Source organism: Aulonocara stuartgranti (assembly GCF_965226115.1).
Source record: "Aulonocara stuartgranti genome assembly, chromosome: 17".
Taxonomy (NCBI): Eukaryota; Metazoa; Chordata; class Actinopteri; order Cichliformes; family Cichlidae; genus Aulonocara; species Aulonocara stuartgranti.
The window spans coordinates 21,824,805-21,839,455 of NC_138953.1; the positions used below are offsets into that span (position 1 = coordinate 21,824,805).

Below are 14,651 nucleotides of genomic sequence, written 5' to 3' on the forward strand. Positions count from 1 at the left end.
CATCTTTTACATACAGTCTTTGAGTGGGCGACGTGGTCACCCATGGCTGCACATGATGTTCCTATAAGTACTCACATTAGGGTTGCTTTTATGTTAGCTTTGTCACTCTAGACAATAATGTAAACACAAAGTGACACTTTCTGTTCAGTTTCCTGTTAAAAGTGAGTTCTTTCTTCCCACTTTCACTAAGTGATCTTCACAGAGGATCAGTCAATCAGAAAATATAAAGCATCTTGAAATGACTGTTGCTGTGAACTACTGCTATATAAATAACATAACTAAAGGTTTGAACTGATAAGAGAGACCATTATGTTTCATGCCAGCTGGGTAACACCACCCTTAATGAATAGTATTACAAGCAGAATCATTCAAAAGCTGGCTCCATGTTTCCAGCTATGGGACAGACACTCGTTTCATCAAACAGGGCTTATTCTGTGCATATGCTGCTGTCAGCTTAAAATAACAATAAATCTGAATTTTTAATCATTGTTCTCCACCTTTTCAGCTATGGTGTGTATTGACAGGTAGTGACTGAAGTGCACAGGAGTGTTACTGTTACTTCAAAGGCCTAAAGGGTGCTGTGGGAGATAAGTACCAATACACAAACACAGCCTTTGGCAGAGATCAAACACTGATTTGAGATCCGGGACACTCAAATATCAGTGAGGAATAAGTGGCCTAATGAAGGGCATGGTATATTGTGCTAATCTCATCAAAGAGCTTCCCATTTAAACCAAACACACACAGGCATTATCCTCTGATACTGAGGCGATGCGCTCTTTTGTGTGGTATCAGCAGAGCATCGCCTCTGTGACTGCTGGTTTTGTGGACTTCCTTTTATCACGGCTTTCCTTCCTTTTTCAAAACACAAGATGGCAGCATTGCATCAGCTGACTCTGCTGACGGGAGCCACATGCACAAACTCCTTTTAGTAGCTGCTTTTTACACGCATATTGCTCCGGTTCTTCCGTGTTCTGCCAACAAGCTTAAGCGTTGCATAAGCATAACAATTCGGTGAATATTTTGTCTAACAAAGGGGAATGACTCACTTCAGTTCTTCAAAGGAATGCATAAGAAATAGGAGGTGAATATGAAAAAAATAAAAATAAAAAGCTCTCCCAGGCCTTCCTTTGATCAAGACTATAATTTAATTACCTGCATACCAAAGAGAGCCTTTATTTGGAGTTTCAGTCTCAGTTGTGTCTTTTTTGTTTTCTTCACCGTGGCACGCCGGATTCAAAGTGAAGCTTGAAAAGTGGGGAAACGAACGGTTTTGTTCTTTAAAAGCTGAATAGATGTAAATCATAATGTAATCAGCTCAGTACAAAACTGATGTACTTACAGTAAATATACTCCGATAGAGGAGCTCTTTCTTCATGCTGTTTTTTTAACCTAAAGTTCTGCACAATAACTAAAGTCATTTGATCATATTATTATTATTTGCTGCTAATTTACAGAATTTGCAAGTATTTAGTAAAATGTGCATATTTTTCCTTCTTAAAATGCGGTCCCTCTCAAGAATAACACAGTAATTACCTTTTTAAATCGTTCTTTGTATTCTTAAAGTTGCCTCATTTTGGTGTTAGTGTTTGGCACTGATAAAGTTCCTGTACTGTTTGTATATTTATTCTTGCCATTTTGTATTACATTACAGTTTAAAAACGGTTGTTAATAAGCACACAGTCCAATTCAATTGATCTTCTTTGTGAAAGCTGATGAATATTTCATTTTTAAATGACACAAAGCAGGATTTTCACATCTTTCTCTTCTGTGTTTCCATAGTGGTCAGTGAATAGAAATAAACGGAGCTAAACATGTAAAATAATGTTTTTTTTTAACTCTTCTAGATTAATATATATATATATTTGAGGCCTTGTAAGCACAGTATCCATTACATGAACTGAAATATGATGTCACTGGGTGGGTTACTACCAGTACCAACTACTAAACTTAAATTGTCAATCCAGCCAGTGGGAGTTTGAGAGTATTTAGACCTTCACGAGTCCTCTCTCCTTATGTCTCCACCCTAGGAAGACAGGAGAGGAGGAAAGGAATCAAGGAGGTACAGAATGAAAAATATGACGCAGGATGCAGCCACCTCCTGAGCCCGGGTCTGCTGGAGGTCTTTTGCTGTTAAAAGAGTGTTCGTCCTCCTCATAGGTGATCCTCTGTTACTTCAAGAGTCTCTCCAACTTTGTGGGGTCGTACCTGTTTCTGTGAATGGTTTATACACCATATATAGCAACTTTATACCTGGTATCTATAGTGGGAAAATGTTGTAACCAGGAGAAAAACGCTCCTTTCCTTGAACTACATTACCTGTGACAAGTGTTGGAACTCTAAACATGTGCAGCAAATCTTCCTTGACCTTTGACCCCTCTATAAAGCAACCCCATTGGGAATAATCTGGCTTCCTGTCTGCTGTCTCTGGCGGAGCATCAGCCACTGCTGGCTGTTAATTTCAATTAGCTCAAATCAAACACTTCTCTTCCGCTCATCCTCTCTCTATGACCCGACCAATTTCCTGCTTTCTCTCCTCTGCTTCTCAGTGGCGACGGCGAGCACAGAGCATCCCATCTCGCTCCTCGCAGGAAGGAATTCTCTACGTTTCCACTGGGAATGTGACGGATTGAGAGTGTGTGCGCTTGTGTGTCAGCCCCCTTGGCATGTCTCGCTTCTTGTCAGAGACCGAATAATACACAAGCTGTGTGATTCAGTAGTAACAAATGGGCTGATTATCAGCTGCACAATGCTTTAATGTAGTACATTCCACTCGTATCATTCAAAATACGACATGAATTTACTCGCAGTGGCTTGGTCACACTCCAAAACCATCACCGGTGTTCCAACATTGCATTTAGCGTGACTCCTCTATTTTCATTCGCAGTGTCTTTGTGTTTGGTGTATTGATCCAGTATCACTGCTGTCTACTCGCTATTAATAGTCTGGTATTGATTGTGGGATTTATTCATGTGTTATTCATTCAATGTGGCTGAGAGGCTTTGTGATGGGTGTGTTTTAGAGGACACCTTTGTGGTGTCTCTTAAGGTCACCTGGATACAACTGTAGAAAAATGATGTTTTTTAGTTAAATAACAGTGTCTGTTATCACTGGAACTATTCGTTTCCTTTCTCCACTGCACATTTGGCTTTGTAATATATTGTTCATTGGAGTGTTTGCAAATCTTTTATAAATCAAACTGTGTTGTTGCACCGCTAAAATGATGTTCAAAGTACTTTTTAAATTTGAGAAGAAAGGAAAGTGCTGAATTCTTGAAATCTTCCAGTGTTAAAAATACTCAAAAGGAAACAAAGTAGAAAAGTTGAAATTCGAACATCCACTCTGATCAAATCTCTGTTTGACTTGATTATTGTGTTTGACTGAACTCTTACCTTGAATCTGGGAGCATGTTGGGTGACAGCTGATGTGATGGTCACCTTTCACACAGGACGCACGCAAATCCTTTAAAATGTTCTGCATGTCTTTCTGAGCATTGTTCAAATTTTGATGGTTCGAAGGCTTAAACATTCCCATCTCGGCTCATGTTTTAAAAAGGATTCTATACAAATAGGATAAAACCCAACAACTAATTGAAAAAACAAAACAAAAAAACCCTCAGAGCTGCAGATATTTTGTTGAATTCCAGGCCACACATTGAGAATAATGGCGGTGTAATATTATCTATCCATGGGTAGGATCCACAGGCTGAGGGTAGTTTATTGTATGCCTTGCCTGAACCTCACAATCAATATTTAATAACAGACTAGGTGGACTGGTGCAGTGATGAAAAGGATAAGACGCCATAATGTGCCAGAGAGCACATAATATACAGCTATGTGAATATTTGTGATATGTAGTTCTAAAAAAGAAGAAATCTGAGCTTTGTTTGTCGCAGCTTTGGTTTAAAGAGCCACTGATGTGAGGGGATCTGCAGTTTGTCTGAGTTATTAGACCCATTTTAAAAATACGCATTTACCCGTTTAAAAGGAGCGAGTGTTTTCCAGATCTTCCCATTTCTGAAGACTTCAGTTATTGTCATTCCTCTGAGGTAACCTTTGATGATCGCAGCAGAAGTACCACTTTTGTTGTTGTTGTTGCAATTCAAGCACATGTCAAAAACCCCTGATTGATATCCGTGAGTGAAAGGTGAAAACTTTGACCTTTGACTTCTCTTTCCTCTCTACTGGGGATGCAGTTGTGACGGTGAGACAGTACGGGAGTGGATTGGACAAAGAGTGGACATACAGTGGACAGGGCTCGCCCAGGACAGCGGACAGCACAGGAAGGAGGACTGCGTAGGCCGATCCCTGATGAGGGAACGTTCACAGTTAGCCTTTCCCCGATCAGAGCCAACCTTCTTACTCAAGGCCAATTCAGGGTTTATCTCAAAAGTTGGTAAAAATATCAAATGTCACAGTCCTCAGTGGGACTAAAGTTAGTAAAAGATGGCTTCTGAATGCAAATAATTTAGCAATATACAGTATAATTCAACATTTAGGGAAATGCACTCATCTGCTTTCTTGGCATGAACTAAATGAGGTGACATTAGTACAAAAGAGGCTATAACTAGCAGCTAAGTTAGCTTAAGGAATGGTAACAGCTGCGCCTATATGTGAAATAAAAGCCACTCATCATCAATGTTTATAAAACTCACTAACACCCTTAATCTTTAATCTGTGCAAAAAGCAATGTGTAAAAGAACAAATGGCTATAAATAGGGAGCTATAAGCTAGCCAAGTGTAGGAACTTTATTTCAGTTGCTGTTTAATGTTTATTTGAATAAAGACAGTTAAATCCTGTCTACACTGGAGGAGATAACAAAATCCTCATTGACAATTCTGCTCACAAAAAACTCCAGTTGCAGTTTCTAACCTATAATCCAACCTATATTTAAAGCATTTTAACACAATTTCACCAAGCGCCTCAGCTAGCTTTCTAACGGCTAACTAAACAAAGACTAAAGTAATCATGTAAAATTTGAACCTAGCTAAAGGTGTTTTGTTGTGGTGCCAACTGTTTTACCCTACTTTGGCCATTTGCAACTGCAGGTATCGCCCAACATCTGGCCATTAGGTGGAACTCAAGTGTAAAGCAACTTTTGCGTTGGCGTCACTTTCATCTTTTATACTATCTATGACTCCAAATAGACGGAAACCCTGACCACACATAATCCTAAGTCTTCTACAGTGATGGCAATAATTTAAATCCATGTAACACCACACCAATCCAAATCTGCCATTGCAGCTAACTAGCTCACATTAATGTTGCCATTATTCCTTCAGTTGGGTAACCAGTCTGTCATCTACCACTGAGAAGTGTATAACAGGGTGATGGCCAAAGCTCACCTGGCACACAACATTCAATGACCTGAAGCAAACAAGCACTGCCTGTCAAGATGTGGAAGGACTTGTTGCCAGTTGAAAAAGGTGGTGCTAACCACTAGGAACTTGTAGTCTTACTTGTGCACATAAAACAGAGTAATAGTATGTACTCAGTTTAAGAAAAACTTTTTATGGTTTCCACCTGACACTGGGAAAAGAAAACAACCTAAAGGTCACCAAGTCCCTGCAACTCCAAGGATCTAGAGATATATATTTCTCAAAGACCTAAAGGAGAGCAGGCCTAACCTTTCACCAAGAAAGCGCACGAGTGTATTTTCCCCCAAAATGTCAAACCATTCTTTCAAGCTAAGGGATTTCTAGACCCAACTAACAAGCTTTTAGTTGTTCCTGGTCAAATTTGGATTTGCAGGATCCCGCGTTGCCATTTTTTGGGTTGGGGAACACTTGTTGACTGTCGCGCGACGACTTGGGCTACACAGTAATATACATACAAACACCTCGATGTATATTTACTATGTTTCGTGAGAACAGCATAGTGAGTTGTCATTGCGGATGAAGTCAACTTTACTATGTGATAAAAACAAAACAATAACCAAAATAAATAAATGAATTAAAATAAATAAATAAACACGAACATGAGAGGGGAAAGGTAGAATGCGAGGGAGAAAGAGAGACTATGACGAAGAAGAGAAAGAGAGAGAAAACGAGCGAATGGCAGGGAGAGAGGTTGTGAAACAGTACAACATCAGACAGCCACTGGAACATAACAACACAGAGAGAGACAAGTATTAGGAAAAATGGTTTAATATAGGAGACAGAAGCAAAAAACTGCATCACACAAGAACATACGTTTACAAAAATAATTCTGACTGCTTCAGCTACACAGTTAGTTCACAGAGAAGGACAGAGAAACCGGAAAAATCTAAACAGCTAAAAGCAAAAATCTTCTAATTAGTTGATCTCTTTATTAAACTAATACATTAATCCACTGAAGGTGACTAAATATTTCTATTCCTTCTTTTTCTATAATTGTCTTATCGTGTAGACGGCACAATACAGAAGTCAAATGAAACTTACCGCTGTTGTATAGACAAACTTGCTAAGAACTATTTATAAAGCAAAAAATGAAAGATCTGACACTCACCTACGCTCTGTTTTTCGGACAAAAAGGGAAAAAAAAGTAAGAAAGAAAGGTAGAAAGAAAGAACAACACTCGAGTGAGGAAAAAGAAGTGAAAGAAATAAAGCCAAAGATCTCCTAGAAAATCTTATATCAAAAGCCAACTTTCTCGATGCCAGCTAGAAATCATACTCGGGGACCAGTCAGGGTCAGGCCACACCACCAGGCCAGACAGCGTTTTTTTGTTTTTTTTTCTAAGATTTTTTTTGTTGTATCCTTTAATCTCCAGTATAAAAAATTCCACTGGTACAAAATGCATAAGTACAATCAGTTGTAGAAATAGGAAAGCCTGCATTTTTTGTACTTTTTAAATCCCATCCAGTGACAGATTTTCGAAGAGTTGTCAAACAAACATACATCACGCTTACAGAATCCACTGAAATGCATTGACTTTGGCTTCTCTCGTGACAATAACTTTGAAAACTACTTGAAAACCTTTTTGAGAATTAAAAAGAAACAAATCAACAACAGCAAACAGCAACAACAACCCCCCAAAAAAGAAAAGAAAATCAGATTATCTCTACAGACAACAAGCTCTTTTTTTACGCCACAGGAAGAGAGAACACACAAAACATTTTTCCTCAAAAAACTTGACATAAGCCATAATGCAAAATAACGACAAGTTCAATTTTTTTTTCCTTTCAGATTTCATTGTTTGATAAATAGCACTTAAGATAATTAAGAAAGAAGGAGAACAGAGAAGTGAACAGTGACAAGATAGAAAGATTACAACGAGCATCGGCGATGACAGCCCCTGAGGCGAGCCGCTCGACAGAAACTCCGTTTCTACGGCCCTGTTGTGCTTCGACATGGACAAAAAGACGAGATGCTTCACACTGAGACTGTGCGACGTGGGGCTTCTGTGCAAGTCGGTGAGATTTGGCAATTTGTCTTTGCTTTTTTGGGACGCTCAGAATGTGGAAAGGACAGCGCTGGAACGAGCTGAAAAAAGGCGCGACTACACGAAACCTGGTCCATCGACGCTGATCTGGGGACTGTCCGGCTTTCGTACAGGTAGCTATGGCTGTTTGTGGCACGCCTCGTGTGTGTGTGTACTGCATTTAGGAAAAAAAGAAGTCTGCTCGCCTCCCTTCGTAAAATCGCATAAAGTTTGGCATCGCGTTTGGTCTCGGAGAGCGGATAATGAAAGCTGTATTGCCTTCATCTCGGCTCTGGCTGTTGTTTCCGCCTGCGCGCGGGACCCCTGGACGTGACCCTTCCCTTTCCAACCAACAAGCGCTTTATTTCCCCCGTCGCTATTCCAATAAGACGTCTCTCCACTAGCCCTGTTTCTAATAACCCCGGTTAGCCTGGGAGACAACAACCAGACGGAGAGGGGCATCCTTCAAACAGATGCCTCCATCTCTCTCGTTCTCTCTGAATCGCCTTCAACTGCTGCGAGGAGCCATTTCAGCCTTCCCGCTGTGGCCGATCGGACGAAATGGCAGAAGAGTGAAAACCCAGACGAGTGAGAGGTTAACGGCACACGAAAGTGAACCTAGACTTGGCACACATCACTGACTGACAACATCTCCTGTAATACTGGTACAACGCTCCCTGGTTAAGGCGACTGGTGAGCTTCTGTAGAAAATAATGCTGCCATCTTTAGTTTTTTTTTGTGTTTTTTAAATTTTTTGTAGTTTTTTTTTTGCAGACCGTAAACTAGGCTTTCAGGGAGGGGGGACGGGGGGCAGTTGAATCGACTGACAACACTGTGCCATGTAAACGGCTCGACTATGATGAATGTCAATAACACACTTTGGCATCTAATAATGATTTTGGCCCGTTTACACCACAAGACTCGCACATGGAGAAGTCTCATGACCGCTTATATAAAAAAGAAGAGGAGGAAACGTCAGAAGGATCAAGTTCGGCGACGGGGAAATCAAATGGGCTCAAAACTTGCTCCGGACCCGTCCCGCCTCACTCCTCTGACCAGCCGACACCGGCGTGTGCTTTTTCCTCAAAAGATCGAAGCTCGTTTGTGAACGAGCGAGTCTTGCCCTGTGCTTACATCATGAAAGCGAGCACGCTCGTCTGAGGTGATACACAAAAAGTAATGATCCTCGCCGTCTGAGACAAACGGCGCAAACTCTGAGACGTTCTGAACTCAACAAAAGGGATAAGAGGGTTCTTGAGAAATAAGGCTTTGTGTATGACTCTCACCTCCATTTTTATTTATTTATTTATCATTTTTGGGGGGAGCTGAGGAGCGGGACGGAGCGCGGGAAAACAATCAAAACAATCCACGCTGAAGCCTGACGTCTGTGTTTGTGTGCGAGATACTGATAGAGAGAGATAGAACAGGAGTGCAAAGATTTGTGGTAAGGCTTTGATGAGTAAAACTGCTGTACAATGGCTAAAAATATCAGTGCGTGACTCGTGTGTGTGTTTTTAAAGTGTGTGTGTGTGTGTTTGTGCACGCTGGCGGGCGGTAGCGGTTGCTGTAGAGGCTTTCACACTCAGGGGCTCTCATGCACAATAACAAAGTAAACTGTGAGGTCTGCACGAGAGTGTGTGTGCGCATGTCCGTGTGTGTATGAATGTTTGTGTGTGTATAGATATATATATGACACATGGGCACTTTTTTTCTTTTTTTGTTTTTTTTTTGTTACATCTTTACAAAGAAAAAAGCAAACATGACATTTTCAGGCAACAAGACCACAGAATAGCAAGTTAACAAACTTTTTTTTTAAATCTATATTTTTAAATATGAGGGATCCATACAAAACACTTATAATAAAATACCCATGTTATCAAATAATTTCACAAGAAATACACTGACGCGCTAGGCAGGAAGTACCTTTCAGAATTTGGCACTGAACTCCACTGATTTTGTCTTTTTTTCCTTTATAAGACATTTTGCTGAACAACAAAAACACATCTAAATATTGTTTCCCACGAGAGAAATAAAATAATAATGACATTGATGCTTCACAAGCTGACATTTTATATATATATATATATATATAGATATATTTATATTTATATATATTTTTAGGAATTTCATATAGGTAATTAACCAACAGGAAATTTAGCAAATAGGGACTCCTTAAAAAAAAGAAGAAGAAAATTATAATAAAAAACAAAGTAACTGTTATAGTAATATGAAAGGCTTTGTCTATTGTTCAAGTAAACTGATTTTTTTTAGTCTTCTCTTGAAAAACATGAGACATTTAAGACCGTTAGACTTGTGATGAAACCACAACTAAACTCACGAGAAGCACCGACGTTAACGCGGGTTACAGGTATCGTAGTATTTTTTTTCCTCTATACATTTAAACAGTAGAAAATATAGGTCATTTCATCATGTGCATTTAAACCACGGATTGTCTATCTGTGAGTCAGTTCAGCAAAAGGTGACACAAGTAGGTAGCATTTCTCCCCCCCAAACAGGGCAAATGTCGTTTTTTTATTTTTACCTTTAAACTACTCTAGAAAAAAGTGGTTCTATATATAGACTTTGAATGAGAAACAGAGCCACTTAAAATGGCCTTATCAAAAAACTTTACACTGCCTGAAAAATGTAAAAACCATTAGAGAGCTCTGAGAGAGTCTAATATTGATCAGACAGTTTTTATTCAAAACTGTTTGGAAGTAGTCTTATTTCTCAGAGAAACTGACGCCGACTGCTTCTGGCCCGCGCTCTTGTGGCTTTTTTTGTGTGTGTTTTTTGTGTGTTTTTTTTTTCTCCTCTCCATCGGCACCAGAAGCAAGAAGACGCGCCAATTCCTGTTGTGAACTTTCAAGTTTACTTTAAATGAAGAAGGAAGGAAAAGGAACTGACATAATAATAACAACAATAAAGAAGAAAAGAAGAAGAAACAAAAGAAAAAGACACTGTATGGAAATCACTTTGCCACAGGTTGTTGTTTTTTCTCAAAAAGAAAAAAAGGAACATTTTTTATCCATAAAAATCTCAGTCTTTTTTTTTGTTGTTTTTCATACGAATGCAGCTTGTTGTTGTTCACATTGATTCATTTACCCACACCTCCCTTATCGCCTCCCTCCCTCCCTCCCTGAAACCCTCCCGGAAAACAGATCCAAATGAGGTCACATGCAAAAAAACAAAAAAAAAAACAACAACCAAAAACAAAACAACAAAAAAACATAAAAAGACCAAAAAGCAAACAAAAAAAAAAGTCCAAAAAAGCTAAAAGTTCAAAAAAGGTCAGTAGACGGCGGTGGCGGAGGAGGAGGAGAACCAGGTTATGATCAGGTGAGCTCGGAAAAGACATCAGAAAAAACAATGACGGGGGAGGAGGAGGAGGACGATGGCACTTTTTTTTTGGTGGGTATTTTTTGTTTGTTTGTTTTTGTTTAAAGTTTTGTGTTTTTTTCGACACCACGGAGACATGCTAGGCAAACGATGAGCTAACAGGCATGGAGATGGGTTGTTCTAAAAGGGGGAAAGAAAAAACGGGAGAGGAGAGAGTTACACACAGAGAGCCAGAGCACCACACCACTACAGCATTTCTTTTTTTTATGTAAAAAAATAAAATAAAATGAAAAATAATTAAATAAAGGAGAAACAACAACAACAAACAGCAAACAACAACAAACGAACAACAATGCAAAACAGCAGAACAGCAACACCACTCACTGATTTCATCTGCAAATATTTTAGCTTTAAATCTGTTTTTTCTTGGGTTTTTTTAGTAATATAAAATGATATTGATGTTTCAAGTCTATATACTAACAAGCAACAACACACGTTCACTCATTCGTACGTACGCGCACACACAAAAAAACAACAAGAAATAAACAAAGGAGCACCCAAAGCGCTATCCATCAGATCCCGGATGGATGTTCATTTGGGAGAATTTTTTTTTTTTAAGACGGGGAACGGGTGGGGAGGTTCTTTTAACTCGTTCCTTTCTGCTTTCAGATCTTTGTAAAAGTCGGCAGGTAAAGGAGGGGCTACGAACAAACAAAAAAACACTCAAAACAAACAAAAAAACCACTCAAAACAAACAAAAAAATTATGAAATTTAAAAAAAAAACGCAAGGAAAAAGGTTGAAATTCGACAAGTGAAAGAAGTAGTCCCACTATGGATGGAGAGAGGGAGAGAGTGGTAATAAGAGAGAGAGATGGATGGATAGATGGGTGGGTGGGTGAACAGCACAGAGAGGAGTGTGGTGGTGGTGGTGCTGGTGGGAGGGGCGTCGAATGGCGGCGAAATGTTTTGGTGACTGTGGTTTTCTGCACTAAAAAAAAACACCAAAAAAACACCAGAGAACCCAATTCCACGAGACTTCTCCACAAGGGTCTACTTTATAATGATGCTGTATACTTTATAGGAGTCCAATAACTTAACGATAGGCAATAAATAAAATCCTTTTTCTTTTAAATCTGAGGCAGTAAAAATGCTGTATAAAAATAGAACTGCTTTTTTTACAAATAAAATTTACAGGCCTGTGGCTTTCTGTACTTTGAATTATTTTTTTTAATCTTTCAAACAAACATCAAGTATTTTCAGTTTACCCCCTTAACCCATAAACTCTTTTATTATTAGTAGTAGTAATAGCATTGTCATAGCCTTCATCAAATTCTGGATGTTATTTTGAAAATGCTCTACATGCTGTAATATCTCTTTCACAACAAAGACCAATGTGATCTGACCCAGAAATGTGTTTACTAATTATTCATTTTTACCTTTGAGAAATAAAAAAATTCTTCTTTTTTTTAAATTTTCACATAAATAAAAGCTGGAGTATGCGTGTTTGTTTTCCTTCCTGCGGCGGTAGACTGTAACTGTACGGCAGGTTGATGTTACCACTGACTATACTGTAAAAGAGGCCACTAAAAGTTTTGCAGCCTTTGCTCCCGGGTTGCCAGCAGGCGTAGAGGGGTTTTTGGAGAAGCAGCGGCGGCCTGCAACCAACACCGCGGAGGTCAAAGGTCGAATGTGCATATCGGCGTGCGCGTCAAAATTTTTTTTTAAAAAGTAGTAAAAAAAAAAAAAAAAAAGTAATAATGAACCATTCACCAGGCCTCAGGTTCATAATGAGAGAGAGGAAATAAAAAAATCTTCATGGCTCCTTTGTCTTTACGTCTGTCCTGAAAAAAGTATAAATAATCACCGAGAAAAGTTTTAAATACCTGCGAAGCAAAAAATCGGAAAAAAAAGCTACTTTCTTCCATTATTATTAAAAAAAAGAAAGAAAAAATTGCACAAAGTAATGGTGGTAATGGAAGCGTTCATGTGTGTCAAAAAAAACTGTAATAAATAATAATACTTGAACATAAGAGTCTCCAAAAAAGCAAGAAAAAAAAAGAAGGAAAAAAAAAAGAAAGAAAACAAGGCGTGTGTCTCCCTCAGGGTGGTTGTAGGTCGTCTCCCCCTCCCTCCCACATCCCCTCCCTTGAACCCTCACCCCCGAGTCCCTGTGTAGAGAGGTCGTGGCTCGGTTTGCTGTTTTTTTTTTCATTTTCATCATTTTTGTTGTTTTTTTCTGTGGGGGGACTTACCCTAGCAGTGCTAACATGGGGAGCAGATAGACCCTAGTGCTAAGATCAGTACGGTTTGCTGTCGTTCTTGGAGCGCTTCAGCTGCACCTTCAGCCGCTTCATGCCAATCTGGAAGCCGTTCATGGCCTGGATGGCTGCCTGTGCCGACACTGGATTGTCGTAGCTGACGAAGCCTGTGAGGGGGCGCAAGAGAAAAGTGGACGGTTAGAGGAAAAGTTAGAAGAAGGTCAGTTGTGAAGAAACTGTATTAAAATAACAACAAGAAGGCTTTTAAAACATTATTGAGTCAGACTTTCAGGCAGCCTAACATTGGCCTACTTCATCCCCAACCGGCCATGGCAGAAGGCTGCCCCTCCCTGAACCTGGTTGTGTGCTCGGTTTCTTCCTGTTAAAAGGGAGTTTTTCCTTCCCATTGTCACCAACTCTTTGTTTAAAAGTAGTCATCTGATTGTTGGGGTTTCTACCTAATGTTGTAGGGTCTTTTCCTTACAGTGTCAGTTGCCTTGAGGCAACTGTTGCTGTGATCTTACCTGCATAAATCCTACATCGCCTTGTTCTCAAGTTATCACATTCGATTTTCAGAAAACTTGCTCTGACCTTGAGATCGATGTCACTGATTTTAACTTGTGTGAGATTTTTACTAGATGCATCTATGGTATCAATTTAAAGCTACAGTGTCGCCTTGTTCTCGAGTTCTTGCATGACAAAAATACTTCACAAGGCATCCTTACCTTGTTTCTGGGTCTTTGATATGTTTAAAAACACTCCTGGTACACAATAAGACAAGATTAAACTGTAATGATGGCCTAAGGGATGTTCGTTCGTTGCATCAACAAAATAATAAGAGACTACAGCAACAAACAAACAAACAGATTGTAGGTAGCATTAAAGCACAGATTTACTTTGGCAAAGGCCACTTTTGATTAAAAAAGTAAAATTAAAGGTTTTGGTGCGGACTGTGGTATATACTAAGATTTATTTTTCTATCTTCTCTGCAAAAAGTCATTTTTGTTTACGCTAACGCTTCCCTTCCCCCTGTAATATCTGCAACCTCTGAAGCTGACAGTAAACTCCTCGTCTCGCTTGTCTCACATCCATCCCCGCAAACCATTTTCTGACAAGTACCAGACGGTAGTTTTTTCCTGGATCCATGCTTGATTTAGTTCTGTTTTCCTTAGTTGCTGCTTGTGGATTGGATATGTGTAATATTTAGGTTTTGATTTCCATACAAATGCAAATCTACACGGTATTTGCCCTGGATTTACTCTAGTATTTAAAAAAAAAACACACACACAAAAACATACCAGTAAGGAAAACGTAAATCCAGATGGAAAGGAGGCACTGAATTCTTCTTTGTCAAGCTTTTCATGCAATTCCCTAACAGTTCCTTCTAAAGTTCCCTGGAAATAACTGTGTAAATATGAATTACTTATAGAAGATAGACACAATGGTTTGAGACGGCAACTCAAATTTGCACTTAGTTTACAGAGCTATTAAAGTATTACTAAGACTCATTCAAATCCAGGTAAATTCAGGTATTAGTGGGATGGCTCTTCTCTTGAATTGTCAGCAGTGTATGTTGGCGATTCATCTGCATTACGTCAGGACTTATAATAATAAGTACCAAATGAATAACTTCCAGGAACTTTCTGAAGAAC

The 14,651-nt window shown here is 39.3% G+C and overlaps 1 protein-coding gene across 17 annotated transcripts in view; it reads right to left on the bottom strand.

The window, feature by feature from the left end:
- Positions 1-6,128: 6,128 nt before the first annotated feature.
- Positions 6,129-14,651, bottom strand: part of celf2 (cugbp, Elav-like family member 2) — a 244,545-nt gene continuing 236,022 nt past the window's right edge. For 16 of the 17 annotated variants that reach the window (XM_082509967.1, XM_082509972.1, XM_082509966.1 and 13 more), the window contains one exon: positions 6,129-13,166. In XM_082509967.1, the coding sequence (XP_082366093.1) occupies positions 13,039-13,166 (128 nt within the window). In that variant the 3' untranslated portion in view covers positions 6,129-13,038. The remainder of the gene's footprint in view (positions 13,167-14,651) is intronic. The other variant, XM_082509965.1, reaches the window with a different exon arrangement.